General features: G+C 40.9%; 1 protein-coding gene across 1 annotated transcript; it reads right to left on the bottom strand.

The window, feature by feature from the left end:
* Positions 1–26,396, bottom strand: ELMOD1 (ELMO/CED-12 domain containing 1). The gene is made up of 11 exons (XM_010023090.1): positions 26,301–26,396; positions 16,094–16,239; positions 15,914–15,942; positions 14,618–14,715; positions 12,369–12,498; positions 8,670–8,803; positions 7,495–7,563; positions 7,158–7,181; positions 4,966–5,016; positions 3,351–3,484; positions 1–993 (listed from the first exon to the last, which is right to left on the bottom strand). Exons 1-11 carry the CDS (start codon positions 26,315–26,317, stop codon positions 821–823), a joined length of 1,005 nt encoding a protein of 334 aa, XP_010021392.1. The 5' UTR covers positions 26,318–26,396; the 3' UTR covers positions 1–820.

Raw genomic sequence — 26,396 nt, 5'->3', positions numbered from 1 at the left:
CATAAGGTGACCAAATCATGTTGCCTTCCAACATGCAACACAAAATACTAACCCCCTTTATGTTCAAAGGAATGTGCAGGAATTTAGACCATGCTTCACCATGATGGCATTGGTGACAACAGCCTGATGACAGAATTTTTGGCCCCTGCCAGTATCCAGTGGTTGTGAGTGTGTTTGCAGTTCACTGTGAATGTATTAGCATCACCAGACCATTTGGTATTCATGCAGCTGTGGAGTCTGATTGCAATTCTGCATAAACTCTTCTCACTGAAACTTGTATCTCATAAGCCTCATTAATTCTGCATTAAGCATATAATGGCTGCACGGAGAAAATTGGACTTTAATGTGTTTGCCTGCATCAGATTAAGTTACACACACTATCTTCTAGACGAGGTCCAAACAAATATTTTGCTTGAAATGCCAGTAGTTATCTTAAAACATACCAAGTTAAAAAGCTTTCACAATACAAGATCCAGCTACTTATTCCACATATACAAAAACACAGCTAGAGAAATACAATTCAATTGTCAATGCTGAATTATGAGGAAAGTCTAAAAAAATAGAAAACCTCTGATATCCAGACTTCAATTCAGAATGTAACACTGCATAATGTGGCAATATGAGCACCCATTTAAAATGAGAAATCCCCTACGAGAGAAGCAGAAGGGGATCTAGTACGTGTGAGAAAAAAAAAATTAGATGAATATTGCACCAAAAACATGCATACAATTGCCATGGTCATTCAGTATCCTAGTGGTGGTCTAAGCAGTGATCTAACACAAGAGTGAGACAGTGTTTCCAAATAAAATGGAATGAGTAACTACATATTGATTAAACTTTCTGATGCAGCAAAGTGAGGGCACAGAGCCATCTCTGGGTTCTGGAGCTGTTTCAAGATTTGCTTGTGAAATTTCTCTCTGACACGATTGAACTCCATTATGTCCAGTGGATCCTCTTCAATCCAGAATTTGTGGAATTCATGCATTAAGTAGCCTACAAAATAATAAAAAAGAAGAGAGAGATACCATATGTAAAGATCACACACAAAATTATGAAGTGGCAAATCCTGGTCACTGAGGTCTGACACCTCACAACAGTATGCAGGGACAAGACTAAACTATTTTGGACAAACCTCAAATGTGACGAGTATCATACATGGGCAGAACTTGTCACAATAAACACAAGAAGTCACTAGTTGTCTTGACATATGGATACATGAACTAAAGCATTAAACTAATGAGTATAAAAGCAGGGGAAGATGCTGCTGGTGCTGCTCCACCAGCCTTTTATTTATATTTGAGTTCTGCCTCACAGACATTTCCTCACAGGTACATTGCCTACCCTCCACTAGAGAATGTACTCATAGGTAATATAACTGTTACCATCACACCTTTCTGTATTAATCTTCATGCACAATTTTACCTTGTGTGTGCACGACCTTGCTGGAAATGCTGTTTAACACTTATGCCTATGATCCTGGAAAGATGAGTGATAAGGTGATATACAGAACCACTAGCTTTGGTAACACATTCCTGTCGCAGGAAGGAAATTTGATTCCAAAGCAGGTTTAATATACAGGCTCTGATTAAGGTCTTTACCCTCTCAATTCCGTGCCATCCTTGGACCCAAAGAGTTTCACTGACAGGAAAAACATTATATCCAGCACTACACTTCAGTGAACCAAAACCAGCCTCAACCCCAGCTTCCACAGCAGATGAACCACTGAAGATGTATAATCCTTCCTCCCAGTACAGCAAAATGTGTAAGTAAATTTTCTGTATTCCAGAAAGTGAGGGCATTTGTTGCAGGCTTAATTGCTTGTATCCATTTACTTCTATTGTATGATGATTATAACACACATACTTCTGAACTTCAATTTCAAGGTATATTTGCATAGTCATATCTTTTGCCCATCATCAATTTGACGAACTTCATGCAAAAGGCACGTTAAATACATCTTCAAATCTCCTCCATGTATTCCAACAGCCACAGGAGATGATACTTTCAAAGAAAAGCTCAGTAAAACCCCTTCAAAAAACCCAACCAACCAACTAAACCACTAAATAGCATCCTTTGTCCTGGGTTCAGCTACAGCAATCATTTTTCCTTCTCAGTAGCTGCTGCAGTGCTGTGTTTTTGATTTTCAGCCTGGGAACAACACCAATAACACCGATGTTTTTAGTTCTTGCTAAATAATGTTTACTCTGACCAAGGACTTTCTCAGTCTCATACTCTGCCAGGGAGGAGGGGAAGCCGGGAGGAAGCAGAGACAGGACACCTGACCCAAACTGGCCAAAGGGGTATTCCATACCACAGCACGTCATGCCCAGTATAGAAACGGGGGAGAGTTACCCAGAAGGCCCAGATCGCTGCTCGGGTCGGGCTGGGTATCGGTCGGCGGGTGGTGAGCGGTTGTGTCCTCTCCCCTTGTTATTTCCCTTATCATTATTATTGGTAGCAGTAGTGGTTTGTATTATACCTTAGTTACTGGACTGCTCTTATATCAACCCGTGGGAGTTAAATTCCTCTGATTCTCTTCCCCATCCCTCCGGAAGCGCAGGAAGGAATAAGGCAGAGAGTGAGCGAGGGGCTGTGTGGTTCTGAGTTACCGGCTGGGCTTAAACCATGACATCCTTGTTCTGGAAAGCCTATACTGTTTAATGGAACAGATGCCCAGGATGCTAATATTTGCCATTTATCCACTTAAGCAATAAGAAATTATTATAGCTGCAAAACAAAACATCTGTTACCTAAATAGCCAAACTTAAAAAACCTGAAACAAAGAAACAAACAGAACAGAACCATTGCAACTGCCATAAATGTAGGAAAACAGTGCATCTTGACTTCTTACCAGTTTCTTGCCTACACATTGAAAAATATTACAAGTATTGCTCCCACTGTGCGAGGATGCACAGCAGGTCTGTGCTGCAGGAGGGATGCTCTAATACAGGGAAAGGGCTGGAACACCTCTACTGAAGGGGGAAGTGTTATACTTGAATGTAGATACAAATATCTTAAGACAACTGTATTTATGGGGAAGCGAACTCCAGAAGCTTTTTAAAGTACCTTTAGTTTCTTGCTATTTAAATGCACTCTAAGATGACAGGAAGGTCACTTGTTCAGGCACTTGGTGCTTTGAGTTATTTTGGGGGGTTGTTTTGGTTTTTTTTTAACCCTTTGGTTTGGTAGTGGCATCCATCACAACCAAGAACTTAATCCAGTCATCCTAAAGACACAAGAAGACCAGCATGACAGTTCCTGTGCTGTATCAGCAGATTTTGATAGTATGGGTAGTACAAAAGTGTTACCAGGAGTACAGATTATGTATTTCCCACCCCCCAGCCACTTACAGAACGTCTGCTGAAAGTGCGTTAGTGTTGGTGCTTCTGGAGCAACATTGTAGAAATGGGTCTTCAGAGCTCCACTCACAAGCAGGTTGTATGTGAGGTCTGTTATGTTAATGCCCACGATAGCAAAAGAATAGCTGTAAGATAAAGCAACATTTGTTGGAAGTTTGTCTTATTTATTACACTGTAAGAAACACTGATGACCGACACTGTAGATTTTGTGTGCTGCGGAGGTGTATTAATTTTCTCCTTTGTAAGCTTTCAGTGAGGGGGTTGGAAAACACCACACGCATTTATCCTGTCTGCTTTGTACACTCTAATGGCAGTGTTTCCCTTGTGAAACATATGGTCACAGTGAAAAACAGGAGTTTCTTCATTGTGCCAGCATTTTCAGTGGAGCAGCACAGATCCATTCCTATGGAATAAGAACAAACCCAGGCATCCCTGTGCTCACCTCTGACACAGGGCAAGCACTCCACACAGTGGCTGTGCCTGCAGGGTGACCCATCGTTTGCTATTTTAACCCAGCTGCCCCACTGGAATTCATTACCCACAGTTAGGAACATCAGGTTTCAATAATTGGTCCTACAAAGACATTCCTAAGGCTAACAAGCCTGTGAAAGAGATCCAGCTGAGTTACCTCCAATGTCTTCCTAACAGAGAACTAGATACACAGGCCAGAAAACAGGCAGAAACCTAAATCAGAGCATGCTGGAAACAGAAATAAGAAAATCAGACTCATGAAAAAACCTCCTGTCCTGCTAAGAGATATCAACAAGCAAAGTGTATTTAAGCACAACACAACTCAGAAACTGGAAGTTATGTCTTAATTTGTAAGCCTGTTGCATAAAGAACTTGACATTTCTCGCAGTGACTGTTTCCTGAGAAAACATGCAATGTCCCACACTGACATTTAGTAATAAAAGCAAACTTATTTAGTTATTAAATGATTTCTCCCCTCCTCTAAACACAGCTGTCTTCTGCAGACTGTCCTGAGTATTTTTTCAATTATCTCTGTCAAGCAAACCAAATACCTTCCTTTTCTTTAACCTTTGATACCTTTCAGAAGGAAAAAGTAATAGAAGTCCAGAATTTAACTGCAATGTGGAGCCTAATGACAAGTTTCACAGAGAAATTAAATATGGGCATTAAAATGTTGTACTACAGATTTTCAGATACATTCAGAAGGAACATCCAGTTCCATACTCATGAATAATGCAGCTATACCAACCCCACTGCTTAAGAAGAAAGAAACCTAATTAATATTTCTTCCCTATTATGCTTTCCTGAAAGCAGATCAGAACCTGGCTCTGACAGTAAGAAGTGAGACTTGATCACATTACATGTTAAGAAGAATTAAACAGCTATTCATCACTGCACTATTCATAGCATCCAGAGAAAGCTTCTCTTTTTTGGTTATTTTTCCTAATTCTTACTTTAAACTGCTTTTCCTGTAATTTTGATCAAGGTCAAGGTGTGGTTAAGACAATACATGTTAGTATGTACACTGAAATTTCCCTTAAAATGTAACCAGGAAACACCTTTTTCCCCCTCAAATATACAGCATCATTGTTAACTGTTGGGATTGTGGTAACTTTAAAAGGATTTTTAAACTTACCCAATTGCCTTATCAAACTTTTTCTTCTCCCATTCGGCTTTGCTCAGTTGGCTGAGAAGGGAAAAGGAAAATTAAAATCCAGCAACTGCCATGCATCACTGAGTGATAAATATTTTCTTTCAATTTCTTTGATATTGTAACATGGACTGAACATGGTATTCTACCTCCATTGAGGTAATCACATTTAACTCTGCTCCTGACTGAATGGATTGGTATAAAAAGACTTGAAATGAGTAACTGGCTTTATAACATTGCTGATAAACTTGTTTAATCATTACCAAATATGCATCTACGGCAATGTTCTCAGTAAAAGCCAGTTATTTTCTACAGTGACCACAAATATAACCCACTTAATTTAAGTCTGAGCTATACAAAAGCTGAAAATACTACATTTCTTTCAACTCAAAGATGGTTTCAGCCTTTCATGCTGTCAAAGATATACATGGCACTCATCACAGGCATGATTCACCAGAGGCCGTAAACATGAGAAGTACTCCTCTGACAGAAAGTATTTGTGTCCAGCCAAATTAGAAGCCACTCAATAGTCAAAAATAAGGGTTAGTATTTCTTACTATTTGGCACAATAATGCAGAGCTTTTCAAGGACACAGAAGGTCCCTCCCATAAAATTAATTAGAAAACAGACTATTTTTAGACTAGATTTCTGCTGTTCAACAACATTTTCATTTACAGAGCTGTGCGATGCAACCAGTCAGCTGATATCCCACTAACCAGGTTTTAATCTGCTCATATGGAACAAGTTTAGTAGAAATCATCACCTTCATTTATTATCAGCTAAAAGCAGGCATGGAACCAAGCTTAGACATGCCTGGGGGAGTTTTGCCTTGGTAAAGCAGATCAGAGTTTGCAAGCTTTAGGTCCAAAATTACAAACACAAAGTTCATGGACTATACTTGAGCTACAATGAGTATATATTACACTAAAAACAATACCCTGACCTTCATGTAAACATAATATTTTAAAATTATTGCTATAAAGCTTCTAAGATGCTAATAGTTTCATACCCATCCTGACCTGAGTGTTACCAGGTGGCATGCATGAAGACAAAACTTCACCTCCTAAATGGCTTAGCATACAGGAATACATCAGTCTTCACTCATTCTCTAATATCTTAACTGTCTTTGTAAGCTGTGGCATAACACCAGTTAAAAGCCCAAGCAAGCATCGAATAATAAAGGTGGCACATGTAGGATGTGGACAAGCAATACAATTCAACAGAAATAGAAATTACATGGATCATGATCACATCAGAAACCAGCATGGCTGCTAAGCAACCACACCAGGAAAAACACCATGGGCACCACCGGCAGCATCTATCTTCTACTGAATTCCCTTTCAAGGTATAGAAATTGCACATGCTCACACAGCACTCCAAGACAGTCCTTGGTAATCAAACATGTAAATGAAGAACACTTGTGTGTTCCAAATGCTTTTTGTCACAGAATTAGCATTGAGAACTCAACCGCAAAATACTGAGGAGATGAAAAGCTTCACAGAATTCAGATGTGGACCTTCTATAGGGAAACCTAACATTACTAGCAGAAGAAAAATGTCTTTTAAGGCAACTGATTACTATGTAACTGGCTAAGAGGCATCTCCACCCCCAGTAATTATGGAATAAATCTCCTATTCACAAATCATTCTCAACACAAATTTTTTGCCACTTGAAGGTACCTTATCTCTCAACAGTCAGGACAACAGACTGGCCAGATTAGACACATCATTAGTCAAGGTAGACAGAGTATGTGACTATAAATAAAGGGGCTCTTCATCTGTCCTAACAAGTCCTTGGCCTAGCCTACTTTTGATTACCAAGTCAGTCACAGCTGTTGTGACACCACAGTGGCACTGCTTAGACTTTTTTTCTACAGGTAAAAGTCCCTCACAGTTGTTCCTTAAGCCTGGTACTAAATGGGTCTAAAACACCATGCTTTAGCTACAACAAGCAAGGTTGATTTCATTCTTTATATATAAGCATTCTTTATATATAAGCTCAGATGTACCCAATGTTGCACCATCAGTTATATTTCAGTTAACTTTAGAGAAAGGAATATGGATCTCTCCATGTTGCAACAAAGACTTTCAGTTTATAACATGCCAAGTTTGCTGTGTGGTTTGATCTTTATTTACATGTAGGGTCTCATAAAACTAAGAGAAAAGAAAAAAAAATACCTTAGTTCCTTCTTAGTGACTTCCCTTCATTATGAAAAGACAAAAGAATTAAAAGAAAGGTAAATAAAAATACAAAATCACTTGAAATTAGAAGTATAAATGAAAACATTTAACACTAAGTTTAACTATTTCTAAGATTCAGTATACAAGTTTGCCTCTTGGACTTGATCAGTTTTCATGGATGGATCATGATCATGATCAATCCAGTACTTGAAAACAGATAGCATGTGGCAAGGCCCAAGCATATGCCCAACAAAAGACACCTCCCCGCTCCTGCCCCAAACTCCAGCCAGGACAGTGCTCTTTCAAGTTATTTTTTTCTTGTTTCAAACATTACCTGTATTTAGGATGAAGAGAATCAGAGAGAACTTGCTGAGCTATCTCAGTGTCCCATTCAGCAAAATACCTGCAGATATATATGTTTACAGTGAATTGTTAAAGCAACACAATGAAAAGAGCATCTTAAGTTATACTGAGCTGTCCCTGGTAGGACACTGTATGTGTTATGCACTGCAAACCCACGAGCGCTCAGTGAATGTGGCATTACCAGAGTCCCCTTTCTATCCATCCTAAAAAAAAATTAATAATAAATTAGTTGCTTATTACTAGAGCATGCTGTCTGTTGAGCTCAAGAGAAAGCAGTTGAGGCTTCTTGATCTAGCAGATTCATTAAGCAAGATAAGAGTCATCACAGGAGACTAAGAACAGTAGGGATTCATCTCCAGTGGAAGTTCAAAGCTAGAGCCAAGAGTCCAGCTCCTCCACGGAGCTTTGCTAAACAGTGACGTACAGACAGTGGATGATTTATGTCCTTCAATCTGTAAAAGCAGAAAACATTTCTTTTTCCTGTCACAGGGAGAGGTTATTTTCCTAAATGTTTCAAAGTTATGTAACAACCTGCAGTAGATAAAAGGGGTGGAGGAAATAACAGGCATTGATTGATTCCCAAATTACCAACCACACATGGTACCAACACCTGGTGTGCATGAGGCAGAAGGGAAAAGGGATGTAAACTTACTGCTTAATTTTGAGTATCGACAGAAACGGAAACAGCAGTCTAACTACAGAAGTCTGCCATCGAGACCACATTTCAAGTGTTTTGCCCAAGAATTCAGCATGAAATTCCTAAACAAGAAAGCTAAACACTAACATAACCCTCCCACCTACTCACTTGCAGGGCATTTTGTTTAATGAGATCTAGATATTGGTGAAAATATACTTTACAGTTTCTTTCTTGTGGGAATAGAGTGCTAAATTACTGTGTCACAGAGAAACTAAGATTAAAAAAGGGTTTAGCAAGTGGTATTACTGAGTTGAATTAGGAATACCAAAACAAAGGTGATCCCTTCGAGAAAACAAACCCTCCAAAAACTGGGCTAGCAAATAAATTCTTTCAGTTTTTTATATCAAGTCCCTAACACTTTCATAAGTTATCCCTACAGACTTGCTAAAAATCTGCAAGTAATGCTGCTTTTCATTACTTGAGACACACAGACAGAGGAGCATACTTACACCAAGTTATATAAGCCCAGGAGACCCATCCCTCTAAAGTCTGTTTTAGGATCATCACCTTGGAAACCAATTTCACACCACTGCTTCGAAATCCGAGCTTTCAGCGGCGAATTGGGCTTCAAGCACTTCCACAACTAGGAAAATTACAGGTAAAACGTAATTAAACTTCCACACATTAGTAAGGCTTCTTCTACTTTTTAAACCAAGCTATTTTCTGATGTAACATTGCTATCCCAGCAACCCAGTCAACAAATCAATTAAATTCCTGGGGGTATGGAAGGTGGGGAGAAATCCCAAACCACTCTTAAGTACCTCAGACATTTTGGCCCTGCAAGGCCCTTTTGACCTTATTGGCAGCTGCTGTAATGTCTCTCAGAAGAACTTGTTTTGTTCACGCTTTATGCATCAAACTAGTGTCTGCCTCCATAAGCACAAAGACAGGAGTGGGCTGGAATTTGGTTGTAAATCACTGACAGAGCCGCAGGCAATCAGCCCTCAAGTCCCTGAGGCCCTGCAGTAATCTTTTCTCCAGCATCTTTTGCAAGTCTCTGGAAGGGTTATAAATTAAGAGTGCTGACTTGGCTAACACAGTGCTGAAAAGCAAATCAGAGAACATAAAATGAAAATCCATACAAGAATAGCATGTGCCACCTTCATACTTAACTAAGGGGTGAATCATTCATTGATCTTGCATAAAAAGGAAAAAAGACAAAGTGATTTAACAAATCAGATCCTCAGCTGGAATAAATCCACTTAGCTGCACTGGTCCAGCAACTTTAATGCCTAAATATCATGTTGCTAGGCAGCTAAAAGCAGCCTAAATTGACATGTCTGAAAAATATATAACTTTCTGCACACCACATGTGCCATATCACAAACTCACCCTTTCCAAAGTGTATTAAGAAATCAGGTGTTTTCCATAAACTATGAGTAGGGCCTCAAGAACTACAAGACAAGGCCTTCCCAAGGGAAGGAACTATATGCAAGTTTTCCAAACAAGAAAACCCCAGAAACTGCGTTAATTTTAGCAATTCTAACTGCACTTAAAATGAAGTACCTTAGGAAGGTTAAAACTTTAATGATTTCACTTTGTAATGACTGCATAAAGCATCATTTTTTAAACCATATTTGCTATCTTTCTTGCTCATCCATCGACAGTAAATACAGTATTATTCATTAGTTAATCACATTGAGTTAATCTTTCTCTCATTCAAGTGCCCTCCTGGTAAACATAAATAAATGATAGACATTAGGAACTTGAACTACCCATTGCAGAGATCATTCAGAACACCTAGAAAGAATGAAAGTCAACCAGTCTATTCCTCCCCAGTGTGGGCTGGAAATAGAATTAAACCCTTGGACACGTTTCCATTTGACATGTAAAAAAGTGCTAACACACAGGTTACATGGGAGGCAGATAGTGAAACCGGATACTTTCTTCAACATTATGAATTTTACAGCGTAAGTTGCACTGCTTAATCTCCTCTCAGACAAATAGTTTCCATTCTGCTTTTTTTCTCACGCAGTTATGTTGTTACAGCACTTCTGCGACATCATCATCGCTGACATGATTCTCAGGAGCATCCAAGAACCTGGACCTTGCTCTCACAGGAAAAGGGTGGCCAGGGAGACCACCACAGCCAGCTCCCTTGCGCTTCGCACCTGTGATCCTGTCCTCAGACCCAACATCTTGCTCTCTGGGCAGTGTAGATACCCAGTGTATGTAAGGATGCTTTCCTGGAGCCAAAGGCCCTCGTCAAACCTGCAGACAGGTACCTTGTATTTTCAAGGACCAGCATCATAGGCTGGCACCCGGATCTCTCACCTCCAAGACACAGGCTTCCTCAGTAGGTAAATCTGTGTGCCCTTTTAGTTAAAAGCGCACTCTACCCACAGAAGTTTTTATGTTTGGCTGCACAAGGGCAGGACCTGTACAGGAGGATTCCATCTGCCCCACCCTACGTTGTGGCTAGAGGACTCCTTCAGGGGTAGCTCTGGATTTTCACTCCTTGTCGGTGAGACTCCCACCTCCCAGCAAGGAGCCAACCTTAAAGACAGCTTTTCAGATACCTACAGGAACTCTCTGACCATTTGAGGCATTTGTTAGAAATAATTACTTACATCTATAAGTGTTTATATACAAGATGCCTACTGGGATTTCTGGAAGTACCTGGAAGCCCAAGTAATAACATAACATTTCTAGATGTTCCCACTGTAATTTGTGTGAAGCATTATGCTGCAAGGCAGAGTGTGGAAAACAGCTTCATCATAATACCACCGAATAGGTGATATGTTTTATAAGATCTCCAAAAATTCTGTAAAAAGGCATTTTCCTGCAGATCACTGTGCTGGGTTCAGCTATAGCAGTCATTTTTTCTCCTTCTTAGTAGCTGGTGCAGTGCTGTGGTTTTGACTTTCAGCCTGGGAACAACGCTGATAACACCGATGTTTTTAGTTGTTGCTAAGTAAGGTTTACTCTGACCAAGGACTTTCTCAGTCTCATGCTCTGCCAGGGAGGAGGGGAAGCCAGGAGGAAGCAGAGACAGGACACCTGACCCAAATTGGCCAAAGGGCTATTCCATATCACAGCACATCATGCCCAGTATAGAAACTCGGGGGAGTTACCTAGAAGGCCCAGATCACTGCTCTGGTCGGGCTGGGTATCGGTCAGCGGGTGGTGAATGGTTGTGTCCTCTCCCCTTGTTATTCCTCTTATCATTATTATTGGTAGCAGTAGTGGTTTGTATTATACCTTAGTTACTGGACTGCTCTTATATCAACCCGTGGGAGTTACATTCCTCTGATTCTCCTCCCCATCCCTCCGGGAGCAGGGGGAGGAGGGAAGGGGGGGAGGAGTGATCGAGCGGCTGCGTGGTTCCAAGTTGCCGGCTGGGCTTAAACCATGACAATCACTATTCTATGTTTCTTGCTATTTCTCTTGCACTAGCTATGATGAGAAACAGAATCAGAAGAAATAATGGGACTTGCTACTAGACTATTTTCCAACCCCTTTATTCCTTTTTAATATAAGAGCTCTCTAGCTCTCCCTCTGCTTATGGCTTCAAGATTGTCTTCCTGAAAAAAATACTTTTATCATCTGCTCCAGTGCAAGGCTTTCCTGAAAGCATGAAGAAGGTAAAACCCAACCGGTATGGTTGTCATGACTCTGCATGTATTATCTAAAGAATGGTTTTATTTTGTTTCCATTTGAAAATAGACTTGGTAAATATAAAAGCATGTCATCATCTCTCACCCTTCCATCCCACACAGTGAAAGCTAGAGGGTTACCACTGTGATACGCAGTATCTTCAAAAATTCAGGCAATTGAAGAAAAAAAATTTATTCCAGTTATGAGAGAAAAATACCCTTCTCACACTGAAGAAAGGTGGACTGAAGTAGGACAACAGCCTACTTTTACAGGTTTCATAGCACAGAGCTGTTATCTGCAGTAAGAGCTGGGTATCCAGTGCATAGATACAGTCCAGCCAAGGGACATGCATTCATCAAGCAGGGAGTGAGCTGCTTGCTTGGCAGGTGTTACACTTACACCCAGACCATATATAACCCAGATCATGTATAACCTTAAAACAAGTACACGATGGAGGAAGGCAACAATACCTCTCGATGTTTTACAGAGAGGCTGTTTGGACCTGACACAAATAAAAAGGGACGCCCTTTAAGTACCTCTTAAGGACCTACCTTCAGAAGCATTTCCTCATGTTGCGGATTCTCTGAGTCGTAGGGCTCTCTGCGAAGCTTTTCAACCTCTGCAATCAGATTTCTATACCCCACAATCTGCAGCAGGCATGCTTGAAGAGATACTCCCAACCTCAGCAGGGGGTGAAAGAAGTAGCATAATCCAGCTCAATTATATGAGTAGCACTACAAGGTACATACCTGTTTAATTCATTAATTTACCTGAGCAATATTACATCTATTAATTGATAGCCCAAGACTTTAATTACAATGGGAGAATTTCAGAAATCAATATTACATTTAACAAGGGTTGTGAAATGCATAGTGCCTTCCTTAGATGATAAATTTTGGTTGGTTTTTTTTTTTTTTTTAAACATGCTTCACTTGTTATACCCTACAGTTGTACAGAAAGGTTGCATTTCAAAGAAAGCTGGAAAGCCTCACAAGACTGCATGTGAAATGCTGTAGTTCACCACTAAACCACAGCTGTAATGTTTTTAACTACTCTATAACCTCGGAGTAGTTTAGAACAGAATGTGACAGGTGGTGGCAGAGCAATTTTATCTTAAAAAAATGTGTTTTTAAGTTCCATGTTGCACAACATACACAAAATAAGCCACATTTGCACTTTATCTAAAGCCAGTCAAATGCTCTATGCAATGTTAGTCATGGCAGGGGGAAGCAGGTGGAATTAGTTTCCCCACATTCCTTCTCATCAAGCAATGCTCTCCTCATTGCCAAACACAGGAGGCAGGTGAGCTGTTGTCCCACACCTCCTCCTTGCCATCCCTGTGCTGGCAGTGGCAGTTCTCAGAGCACAGGAGCAGCCTGCCTGGGCTTGCACTCATCTCCACATGCTCCAACAGATAGAGGAGAGTCCAAAAACTGTGAGTATTTCAAGGACTGCCTCCACAGTTAGTGCAGACTGCATATGTCACCTGGTTATTCGATCTACTTCCTCCTACTACTAAATATTCACACTTATCTGCAAGACATTGATAAAGTGAAATTACTGTGGGTCTCCTCTTCAGGTCACAGAGACCCACAGCCTTCAAGAATAGCTCAGTGCAAACCCGCCTAGAATGCTAGTTCAGCTCTGCAATGATGCTATATTAATAAAAAAAATCACTGCATATGGATTTGCAGAAACACATCCAGTATGACACAAGTCCCTTTGTCCTTACCCCAGGACATTTCAAGTCTCTGCTATGCAAGGAAAGGCCAGAGCTTCTGAACAAGACAGTTTGGATGCAGGTTTTCTTTATGTTCAAGATTAGGCAAGTCAATGAATTTTCCTTAATCCTGACTGAAGAAATACTGACCTGCTTGTGCTGAAATTTCTCCAGAAAACTTTAGTGTAAAATAAATGGCTTGCAAGCAAAACTGCAGTGCAGATGCTTAAAGTTTAGCAGAACTATGATTAATTTAAGGAGCAATTTAGTGGCAGGGTGTGTTTCTGTGTATGTGGCATCACCTTGCATATCCCGGGCCCCTATTCCCCACTGAGGTGCTGATGACCACTTAAAGAAAAGCAGCAGTCAATTTATGGATGCTCATTTTGGATTTACGTATATCAATTTCAAGTTTAGAAAGAGAAGTGAACCTTAGACTTATCACCTGAATAATATAACCCTCTACCATGAATTCCTGACCTAGGCCATCTTGTGCCTTATGCTAAGGGCTGAGAAGTAAGGCAATCACAAAAGTCGTTACTCTTGAAATACGTACTTACAAATTTAATGGTTTGTTGCCAATCTCTTCAATCTCATATCAGCTACGTTGTATCATTAAAACTTGAGTTTGGATAATTAAAGGCAGTTTTAAAATTTAAAACAGTATACTTTTTATATCAGTTACAACTGAATGATTTCTTTCCTTCTCAAAAGGCCATGTACAGCCTTGCTAAGAAGCCATCACTGTCACTGCCAGGACCACCTGCCTTGGTGGTATTTTATCCCTGCAGTAGTGGCCCCCATAAAGCAATGCATCAACAATAAACTAAGACAGCACGATTCAGAAAGCAGATAGATAAAAGACACTCAAGACTTGCCTGTTACAGTCACCATAAAAGACCATTCAATTTTTCCATCAGCTTTTTGACAACAAAGCTTTAGTTGGAGCTTTATGCTGAGACATGCAATTAATCTTCAAATTGTGTGCCACAACAGCTACAGAGAACCAGTTCTCCACGGCCCTAGGCACTGAAGAAATCAGTAATTTGTATTTGTTTTGTAAGGAAACCATAAACTTACTGTGGATTTATATCTGGATTAATCCTTTTCAGCTCCATGATGTCATCTATCGTTTTTTCAATAGCATCAGGGTGAACACTTACTGAAGTTTGCAGCCGCTAAAAAGATTGTAAACGCATGTTAATTCTTATGGAAGCTATTATTCAATAGAAGTTAACAATGGCAAATTTGATACCCAAAAGCTTCTAGATTAAAAGCCCAGAAGACCCAACTCAACATAAATACACACACCTTTTCAGTCTATTCAACCTTACTAACTAGTTTCAGGCACTAGCCCTATAAGAACTTGAGTCACTTCCCATGCCCTTGTGGTCAGTCTATCGCATTTCTGTGGTGGCTGCCAGAGAAGGCAATCTGCACTGAGGCCTTTGATCAAGAAGCAAAGATCATCTGCCTGATTACACTGGAACTGCTAGCCTTCTTTTGACAGCTCTCCCAACACACTGCAGTATGACAGCAAAACATTCTGCCTTTCTCTTGCATGTCATTGCACTTTGTAGAGATGCCCCTGGAAGTTCAGTATTCAAAAATCAGCATTAAAAGATCAAGAGGTTGAATTTTCTGGTGCTTTGTCTCAAAATGACACAATTGCTTAAATGGAAGCTTTTAAATAAGATTCTGCCTTTCTGTTTGTGCTGCAAATATATTTGGAAGCATTATGCTGAACTACGGAGCTCTGCGACACTGGTTTTGCTAATGTTGAGGTAAGCTTTTCAGCATCACCGATTCTCATGCCAATGAGAAATGATCAGGTGAATGATGCTATTTAACATATACACAAATGCTTTGTGAGAAGAATTTAAGATAGCATAACCAGTGCTACAGTGAAAGGATGAAGCGACACAGGCTCTTCTCCATTAACATATTTAAAAGGAAAGCAAAGAACAGTTGTCTCAGTTATCTAAGAACTGCCCTCAGCCTCTTTTATCCCTGTTTTCCACACAAAAACCCTGAGGTGTAAAGTGTGTGGCTGACTGCAGATTACAAAAATTCTAAGACAGGATGAGGAATCAAGCCAAGAAGCCCCAAAATATATCACGTCATCTCCACCACAACTTTCTGCCCCCTTGATTCATCAGTGCCATAGTGTGCCTGTCCCAGGAGCACAGGACACTCTCCCTGAATTTGCAAGATCACCTGCTGTCGTGGACACAAGACCCTCTTCAGTAGAAGATGGCTTTAATAAAAATCATATCAAGCCTTAAAGTGTTTTTTCAGGGTGAGAAAATAGCAGACTGAACAAACCAAATGCACAGGACACAACAGAAAAGGTCAATGATGAGATCTTTCACTCACCTTACTTTTTGAACCTTTCAGTGATGCCTCTGTAAGAGAACAATATTTGAAAGCATCATGTCAGACAAGCTAAGTTTATATTTGATTCATTGAACAATTATTTATTTATAAGAACAAAGTCATACTATTTTTAGCAGAGGCAGAAAGGTACAAAGGCATGCAGAAGTATTTAGCAGTTACCTATTTTCATAGTTCTGGCAGCTCCAGGTTTGGTATTGTAGCAAATCCTTTGTAATTCACATTGACCAGTTAGTTTCCTAACCACGAATTTCAGGCAGCGCCACAAGCACTTGCAGTAGAAGTACAGGCATACCTGGAGAAACATCCTGGCAAAAGAAGAAACCTTGGAAGTAAGTCTTGAGCAAGGTTTGCCTCAACAAGGTCACCACCCAAGCTGAAGGTACACTCTCAGCCCAAATTCCCATTGCCTAAGAGCATTTTTAAAGCAAAAGCCACTTTCACACTGCAAAGGGTTATACTGGTAAGCGTCAGAAATGGTTTTTAGTCTTAGGATGCACAAAGTGCCAGAACTGGAAGCACAGAATAAGTCAGCTCCAGAGTTCTCAAAAGGGTATTTCCAGAAACTCTCTGTCCCCTTAAAATAAAGGGTCATACAGATCCTACTAACACTTTGGAGAAACAGTACTACGTGAGAAGGAAGCACAGTTCACCCCACCCAGCCACTACAACCTGGCTTAGCTTTGCCTCTGCATCCAGCTGCTCCAAGCAGTGGTTATCCTGATAAACAAGAATCAACACTCCGGTTCACGAGAGTGAAGACTGACTATTAAGGAAACCAAAGCTTCCCCCACCTTCAGGAGAGAAAGCATTTAAGAGCCTCTCCTGAAGACTGCCAGTTCTCCCCAAGATCAGCTGTTACACAGTACTGATCCTGCACAATTTCTCGAAGTGCAGAACTGACAGTAAGCCAAGAAAGCCCTTATTCAGATACTGCATCCAGTTTTGAGCCCCAGCAATACAAGACAGGCTTTGACAAACTGGATAGATTTCAGTAGAAGCTCCTGAGATAGCAGGGCTAGAGCACAGACCCTGAGAGGAGAGGCGGGAGAGCTGAGCTTATTCAGCCTACAGCAGAGAGAATTTCAGGGGAACCTATCAGCAGCACGCAGTGCCTGTGGGAAGATCATGGAGGAGACAAAGCCACGCTCTTCAGAGTGGTGCACGGCAGGAACATAAGGAACCACAGCCATAAGCTGAAACATAAGAGGCTCAGCCTAAATAGAAAGAGAAGCTTTTTCCACATGAGGACAGTCAGGTAGTGGCACAGGCTGCCCAAAGAGGCTGGGCAGTCTCCTTCCTCAGAGTTTAACCCGACTGGAAGAAGCCCCAAGCATCCCAGTCTGACCTCAGAACTGACCTGCTGTGAGCAGGAGGTTGGACCACAGACCTGCTGATGTCCCTCCTAGCCTGAACTATCCTGTGATCCTATGAAAGCCTGAAAAAGGCTGTGTACATGAGAAATGCTCTATTTTAAAGTTCATTAGCATTGCAGCTGTTACCAAAGCCCACATACTGCTACCACAATCACATTACACATCCCAAAATCAGATTTCATGGGCTATAACTTATTTGGACACAGTTTAGCTTCCTTGTTTCTACAGCTATGAAGGCATAGATCCTGCAATGTTATCCAACATGTCAACCCTTACGGGGTATACCAGGACTTGAGGTGTGCGTGTGGGATCTACCCAGGGTCATTGGATTCAGAAGCACATTTCAGGAAGGCAAGTTGCAGAGACCTGACAACTGGAACATCATCATCTGGACATGGTCCTGTGCAACTAGCTCTAGGTGGCCCTGCCAGAGCAGGGTGGGTGGACTAGATGGCCCCTAGAGCTCCTTTCCAACCTCAACCTCTCTATGATTGTATTATGGGAAAACATCAATACAGCTTTGATATGCTGGCTTGCCATTAAACAGTCAAAAATAACTGGGTCTCTAAGCCTGTATGTATGCATATTCATCATTAGCCCACTATTTTTTCCACATGCTGTTGATGTTTTCTAAGGACAGTTATTTGTTAGGAGACTCTGTATTATTCTTTTCAATGGAGTGCAGTGGTTATTCTGAAATACTGAATTCCAGATAGCTTTAATAAAGCTTGAAGACTCCATCACTTTCTAAAAACATCCTGAAGGGCATGGTGCAGAAGGACATTCAGGGAAGGGAAGATAAGTTAACTCATGTTTATGTCCACATAGGAGTTTAATCTGCTTTATGCTCACTTTAGCTTAATTGCCTTTGAAGGGGGATTAAGCTAAGAGAACTAAAGCCATTTTATGTTTAAATAGAGAGTATCCACACAACTATTCAACATGCTTTAAAAGCATCCACTTTATCTTCACACTTTCAGTTACTTCACTTAACACTCCCAAACGCCTGCATGCAGGTGACCCCCTTGTCTTTATGCATCAGGAAGCCTCTCTTTTAGATACAAAGTGAAACATACAGAATAAAGAATCACTCCCACTCTGGAATAAAGTTTTGGAATCAAGTTTAAGACAAGCAAAAATGTTTCAGCTCCTGACACTGAAATACTTGGTCTGTCCCCCTCCCTGCAAGATGTGCCAGAACACGCTGGCACACTGGGTGGAGTTTGCATGTGCTTCACAGCAGGTTATGATCTTCAGTATTAAGAACAAGACCAGCAACCAGGAGGCAAGTCTGCCATCAAGCCAAGCAGCCATTCTTTAAGTTTCCAACAGTCAGAAGGGTAAGTCAGTCTCATATAAAGTCAAGTAATGACTTCAAACAGAAACCTTTAATAGTGGCTTGAAAAAACCCCACAGGCTAACATTTGGCATTTTGTTTTTCCAGCAGACATCTGATATGAACCTTCACAGATTTGACTAGTCTTCCATCCCTGAAAAATCCAAACTCAACCTATAGCCAGCCCTCACCCTTCTCAGAACAACCCTGATCTGTAGTCAGGCTGAAGGTCCAGAGAAATTAATACAAGGGATTAATGCCAAACTGGAAGGTGGAGTGTGGCAAAACAAAGTTCTAGGTTTCACCACACATCTGTGGTAGAAATTAGTGTTGCTTTCTTTTGGCCTGCTTTGTTTCCAAAGGTTAGGCCTCTATTAGTGCAATTCTCTGGGTAGAGAGCTCTTCTATACAAAAGAAGGGAGGAAAGGCTCACTTCATGTTAACAGCCCACATAAGATTTCCTTCTAATGAGGAAGACTGCTCCCATAAAAAGCACACAGAATTCATGACGACAGGGCTAAATCATCACAACCCATTTCACTACTCAAACCCTTGTTTCTTACTGTATTGTGTGATGTGGGTAAGTTCTGGAGTGTGTGGGGAGGTGTTAGCTGCATTTGAATTATATGTTGTTGCTTACCACATGGTTGCAAACACCTTTCCACTGAAGTTTTTGCTTCAGCTGTGGTTTGCACAAAGATTACCTAATAAAAATGCATCTACTAAAAACACGTCACTACAGCACTCAAACACTACGTCTGTGATTCACTAAAATATGCTTGGCAGCTATTACTAATAAAGCAAACAAACACTAGTTTTCTACTAGGCAGCTTACAGAAGAAAGTTAGCCTTTGTCAATACCTTCAATTTTCTACTACTCATCCATCTCAAGCTTACAACAGTGGAAATCTTCCATTTGTAACATGAACAGCATGAAAAATAACACAAGTTTGTTTTCAAAGGGTTGTTCTTTATAAAATGGAATTCTTGCTTGCAGAAGTCCTGTAATAAAAGCACACTAGTGATTATAAAAGTTGGCTTACATGCTAGCAGCTACACACTTCAGTTCATGTAAGCAAAGTGGAGACACTAGCAGCTATAAAACAAAATATAGTGTACCATGAACATGAACCCATACAGAAGTGAAGCATGAGCCACATGCCTGACTACTGCACAGTGGCATTAACTTCTGGTTTGTTTTAGAGTCCAATTCCAAACCTCCCCTCCACTCAAACTCTTCTACGTCTTTTTTCATTTGTTCTGCTTGACTTTGCTAGTTTTCTTAGCATAGGAGAGTGTGCTTCACCAGCAGTTTGTGTGGTGATACACAGCAATACTTCAGATCCTGAGGTGAGCTTTCAGAACAGAAGTATTACAGAAATGAAAGTGTTCCTCAGAAACTTGCACTCTATTCTTCCCCATCCCAATATAAGCTCCTCCTCCTGTATTACTTGCAGCTGCACAGACCTACAGATTTCTGTTTATACATGCAAAGTGCATTAAAAGAGTTCATACAAACATTTATTCAGGTACAACAAAAAACCTGCATAATAAGATGCTGATGTACACAGGCCCAACCAACAGGCAGTTCCTTTGCCAAGGATGCTGTATGAGTGGACATACATGCAGCCATTTTGCCACAAGAAGTCAGGATTACTCATTCCCAGTTGTTGATGCCAAACACCTGGGCATCAGAGCTACCTGTTTGCTCCTGAGGAATATGAACACAACTCAGTGTATTTCTCCCAGCTTGGCCCACAGAAAGGGTCACTGAGCTCCGAGATCAATACTACAGAAAACTGTACTTGTTACTTGGATTCCAAGGAGAAAAAATAATATCAAACCAACAAGATGTTCTGAAATGAGTAAGTATTGCCTTACGGACTTAAGAGAATGCTACCTGGTGCTTAAAGCCACCACCACAGCTACAGAAATGTAAAGGTTTTTTTGTGTAATTAGCAAATATCAGTTAGGGCCTGGTACATGCATTTATTTCACCTCTCCTGCCTTGCTCCTCTGCATTTGTCTTTTTTATCTTCTCTGCTGTATGTCACTACTTCTGAGCTCTGATTTTCTGCTAGGAACAGTTTTAACAAAAAAAAAACAAAACCCACAAAAAAAACAAAAACACCCCAACAAACAAACAAACAAGCAAAGAAAAAAAATCCGGCAGGCAGTCCCTTGCAAGAACTATCAGGAATGCTGCAAAACCAAACAAGCAACCCATCTCTACCAGCAATAATGGGGCTCAGGATTGGTTCTGGAGAGCTCTCTTCCACAGGGGAGGGCATGAAGAAAAGGGGTTCTACAATTGCTAGGATCCTTGCAAGACACAGAGAAATTTATAGCCAAAAAGAGAACGGAGTAAGAGTACCGCTACTGCAGTTACAGCACTTCTATTCCTCTGCCTGGCGTAAGGAAGCACACAGCAGCAGTAAAGGTTTCCAAAGTTGTCTAGCATTTCTGTGAAGCTCTTTCCTGTGTAAGGTATGTTTGCCTAAATAGCAAGATGTATGTAAAATGCAACATGCAGTGTTTCACTGACATGAAAGGAAGTAGAGATTAACTACTGTGCAACGTTTCTGAAACTAATAAATCAGAAGGTGCTTATTCCTCCCCCAGTAATTTCAGAACCATAGTATTTTCAGAGCTAGCAACAAAATGAACAAGTACTTTGGGTAAAATGAAAACTCCAACTAGATACCTAATGCTAGTGACTGCATTTAAGACTGAGGGGAAGGGAAGAAACACGTAAAAACCAAAAACCAACCATAAACCCTCCAAAACCACTAGTTTAAAAGAATGAAATGAAAGTCACTGAATCTCCTTACACATCATTTTCTTTCCTGTGTGTCCTGTTTTAGATCCAGTGGATAGAAAAGATTTTTACACAACTGTTTTTCCTGAAGGACATACTGAGCTCAAAGAAAGCATTACACATCAAGATTTCCCTCCTGAAAATTCTAATTATGGCTTAGAAGTCAAGAACACAGAAGATATGGATGACAAGCTGTCCAAATAGGTGAGTAAGCAAGTGACACTAAGCTGTTAGGGGCTAATTAACTTGGCTACCTCTGGTTTATTTGCACAACTTACAGCATGAATACAAGGTCAACCAAGAAGTAACGTACTGATGACTGTTTCTGCTAGACAAACCTGTTACCAGCTCCATTAAAACACAAGAGATTCTTTTTCATTCTGTGACTTTGCAGGCTTGACAACTGAAATCCACCTTATTTCTCCATTTAGACATGAAAGCAAGTCACTGTGGCAGCTAAAGGAAGACATAAGAGTAGTTTTTCACAGCAGCTTTCCACACTTCTCCACTTTTGCTTTTTGCTGATTGATTTTCATCTTATCTGATGATTTTATTTGACTCCAGTAAGACAGAACTTACTTACACTTAAAATATGCTAGTGCTCATGCACTGATTTGCAGTAGATCAAGAAAAAGTGTCAAGTTTTTAGGATTTATTGATAAAAAACCCAAAAACCAAACCCTAAGTATCTGCTACAGTTGGTTCTCCAAGTTGTTCTTATTTCACATGTTTACAATAACTTACAGTAAAAGTGAAGTATCACTGACAGTGTTTTGATTGTCTATGGCTTAATGATGGTAATGACAGGGTTGAGCATTTGTGGGTAAGAGTCAGGAGAAAGGTCAACAATGCAGATATCATGGTGAGAGTCCGTTATAGATGAAAAGGCAGATGAAATACTCCAGAAGCGCATGGAAGAAGTCTCCCAATCACTAGTCCTTGTTCTTATGGAGGACTTCAGTTTTCCAGATGTCTGCTGGAAATTCAATACAGCGTAGAGAAAACAGTCTTAGAGGTGTCTGGAGTGTGTGGAAGGCAATTTTCTGACACGACTGGTGAGGAAGGGAGCCAACTAGGGAAGGCACCCCATTGGACCTGTTTGTGAACAGAGAAGGACATGTGCGTGATGTGATGGTTGGAGGCTGTCTGGGGCATAGTGATCACTAAATGATGAAGTTTACTCTTCTTGGAGAAGTAAGGAGGGGGGTCATCAGAAATTCCACCTTGGACTTCCAGAGGGCAGACTCTGGCCTGTTTTGGAGACTGGGTGACAAGAGTCCCATAGAGGAGGTGGTCCTGGATGGCAAAGGAGTCCAGGAAGGCTGGACATGCTTCAAGAAGGAAATCCTAAAGGTACAGGAGCAGGCCATCCCCACCTGCTGAAAGATGAGCTGGTGGGGAAGAAAAGTGGCCTGGCTGAACAAAGAACTTTGGCTGGACCTCAGGAATGACAAACAAACAAACAAGCAAACAAACAAACAAAGTTAATGACTTTTGGAAAAAGGGGTAGGAAATTCAGGAGGACTACAAGGATATCATGAGGTTATGCAGACAGAAAATGAAAGGGCCAAAGCCCAGCTAGAACTTAATCTGGCTACTGCCCTAAGAGACAATAAAATAATGCTTTTACAAATACATTAGGAACAAAAGGAGAGCTAAGGAAAATCTCAATCCATTACTGGATGCAGGGGGAAATGTAGTGACAAACAATGAGGAAAAGGCTGAGGTACTTAATGCCTCCTTTGACTCAGTATTTAACAGTAAGACCAGTTTTTCTTTAGGTACCCAGCCCCCTGAGCTGGAAGACAGGGACGAGGAGCAGAATGAAGCCCCCATAATCCAAGGGGAAATAGGCAGCGACCTGCTACACCACTTAAACATATAGTCTATGGGGCTGGATGGGATCCACACAAAGGTACCGAGGGAGCTGGTGGTAGTGCTCACCAGTCAACTTTCCATGTCAGCAGTCCTGGCTAATGAGACAGGTTCCAGTTGACTGAAGTTAGCAAATGTGACACCCATGTACAAGAAGGGCTGGAAGGAGGATCCAGGGATCTACAGGCCTGACCTAGGTACCAGGTTACGGAGCACTCCAATCAGAGAAGCCTGACCAGCCCTGATGCCCTTTGACAGTAGCAGCAGAGACTACAGCGCGCCCCCAGTACACAAACTTAACTCAGGGCTGAGTGGCAAGTCTGCCTACAGGGAAGAGTCTTCTCTTACAACAAGCTGAATTTGAAAGGCACTTCTCAAAGTCCCCCGTGTGTCTCCAGGTGAATATGCAGTTGCTGCAGGTAAGCTACCGTCACTACTCAGAGAGAGCAGTTGAAATTATCTTAATTTTACAGATGAAAGCCCTACTTAGCTCTCGTTCTGTTTTATGGCATTTTCTATGTTGCAGTCAAGAAGATGTCCTGCAGTTTGTATAGGCTTAACTCAAGTCATTGGTTTTAAACACAGAGATTATCTATGCCATCAACATCAGCCAGTCTGGTGTATGCTCCATGTTGTGCAACAAGGAGAACACTGTGCCACTGAGCAGTCCTTGCCATCAGTACACCACATTCAGACCTACATTTGATCTTCACAAGCAGTTAAGGATACTTTTAGCAAGCTCCTGGGTGGCTGCTGTTGTTGGTAATGGACAAACAACAGGGGACACAATATACATTAACTTGTTCATTTTCCAGCTGATTTCCAAGCTGGAAGACTTAATACCCTTGTCTTGCACGAATATCTCCCCGCAGCTCCAAACATCACTGCTTTATTCTCTGTCACACAAACCTGCAACTGCAACACATACAACAGAACTCAGTGTCCCCACTGAGCACTTTTCTTGCAGGCTGAGCCCAGGTTATTTCTTAATCTCCCCATATTTCTTCTATATTTACAAAATATGAGGGTATATTACTCATATCAGTTTGTGTCAAAGCATTAAGATAAAATAGGAAAATCCAGGTGCTTGTATATAAACAGAATAGCTTTCCTGTTTCAACAGTGTTTTCTTATTTGAGATGCTCCATATTACCCCCTCCCCACCCCTTAATCCAACTTTTTGTTCAGCATTTGTAATACTGGACCTTGCATAACAAAGTCCCAGTCTGTGCTATCTAGATAAACAGCTGCTTTTCAGATGATCTACTTTGGCTACTTAAGAGAAGCTAACACCATCTAGACTTCCCAAATCTTTTAAGATTCACTGACTTTAGAAATACCATGAAAAGAAGTAGGAAGTAGTTTCTTCAAGACAGCCTCAGGAACGCAAATAATCAAAACAGCCTTCTCCAACATTCAAAGGAAACACCAAGGGGCCAGGATGTCCAAAGTAGGGCAAACCAGACAGCATAAAGGGAGAGGCAACACACTTACTGTAGTCAGGGAAGACCTGGCAGCTAAGAAGTTGTCAAAAGCTCAGCTTCTCCATCAGGAGGGAGTAAAATTGTGTTATGCTCAAAAGATACCAGTCCATTATGAGGGCAAGCTGTAACAGCCTCTGTGACCCCAGCTGGGGGCTCCCACCCAACCCCCAGGATGATAGAGTCCCATTTATGCAGGGTTCATGGCCCAGATCCCATATGGTACCAATTTGTGCCCATGGGCCAGGCTGCTAAGCAAGTCTACAGAGAGAAAGAAAGGTAAAAATTATAGAGGCAGGACTGCTGAGATGAAAATCATTAGCCGGATCCAAGACGGAAGACGCCAACACAGAATGTTATAATACTGTAAAGGGGAAAAACACCACAGGGATGTTAGCCATTAGGTCACTGGACCAGTACCAATGGAGCTGATAGAAGACTTGGGACTATTCAGTCCTGACTGGTACCTAATCAGGGTGATGAGCACACTAACATTTAGTCTAATGGCTCATTAAATCTTAGCTGACTTTCGTGGGTGTTGGCAAATAAGTATTTGTTGTATACTTTTAACCTGTGTATATCCTGTTTACAGAGTCCCTTTGCAGCTTGCTCAAGATACCTAAGAAAACTGACCTAAACACCCCACAGAAATGCTTAAGCCAAAACTGGATTGGTAGCAAAGTCATCACAGATGATCAGCCTAGAGGTGATGATGCTGATATCCATAGTGGATACAATTCTTCACTACAGTCTAAAAAGAGAGAAAAATTTAGTGACAGATGCTCTATACAGAAGCATATGTTTCAGCTCTCTTGAAAAGGTTTTTCCCATCTAGACAGAAAATGATTTCTTTGGTTTATACACAAATTAAGTTCATTATCTCTGCTAGTTTCAAGGAGTGCTCAACTCTCTCTACTGACTGCAGAACAAAGAAAACATGGGCTTTCTGCACCTACAGCTGGTACCTGCAAGTCACCCACAGTACCCCAGTTTATAGAGAAACAACTGCAAGTCATATATAGGACAAAGTAATAGACATTCCCCTCCAAATTGAGCACAATTGGCTTAAAAAACATTTGCACATTTTTGCCAGCCATCTCCCCTTCTGTGCTTTCACAAATAACACTCCAAAAATACAGACAGAAAACAAGAATGCGAAAGAAAAACCCAACATTTTTCAAGCACTGGTATATGTTACAGTTTTTCCTATTTTCCCCTGACATATCAGGCACTACTGACTATATACATCACTGCTGCAATCCCGCAAGACAGTTCCCACATTATTTCCTTCTATAAAAACTGGAAAGGAAATTTTAAATTAAAATAGCTTTAATTAAACAGTGAAATCTAGGTCAACAGAAAGCAATCTAGTATAAACTAGTTTACACCTTCTGTACTACTGCTAACAGCTAAAACTCTTAACTCACTGCAGCACAGAAGCAACTAGAATAATTTAACACTTGAAAAAATGCAGAACAGTTACCTCAGGAAGTGTTTCATGGTGATGGTTTGGTTTGTGTTGCTGGAGCCGTAATCTATTGATCACTGATGGCCTCTGCTTTGCGGGCAATATCAGTGC

Source organism: Nestor notabilis, unplaced genomic scaffold (genome assembly GCF_000696875.1).
Source record: "Nestor notabilis isolate BGI_N333 unplaced genomic scaffold, ASM69687v1 scaffold5331, whole genome shotgun sequence".
Taxonomy (NCBI): domain Eukaryota; kingdom Metazoa; phylum Chordata; class Aves; order Psittaciformes; family Psittacidae; genus Nestor; species Nestor notabilis.
The sequence above is the reverse complement of the archived record's forward strand: the minus strand, read 5'-3'. Positions and strand labels throughout refer to the sequence as shown.

Bases quoted from the DNA above. Each gene is read 5' to 3' on its own strand.
- ELMOD1 (XM_010023090.1), bottom strand. The intron at 15,943-16,093 runs GTAACTGCTAAA...GTTCTCTTACAG, and splicing joins TGCCAGAACTATGAAAATAG to AGGCATCACTGAAAGGTTCA. The intron at 14,716-15,913 runs GTGAGTGAAAGA...CAATCTTTTTAG, and splicing joins TGAAAGGTTCAAAAAGTAAG to CGGCTGCAAACTTCAGTAAG.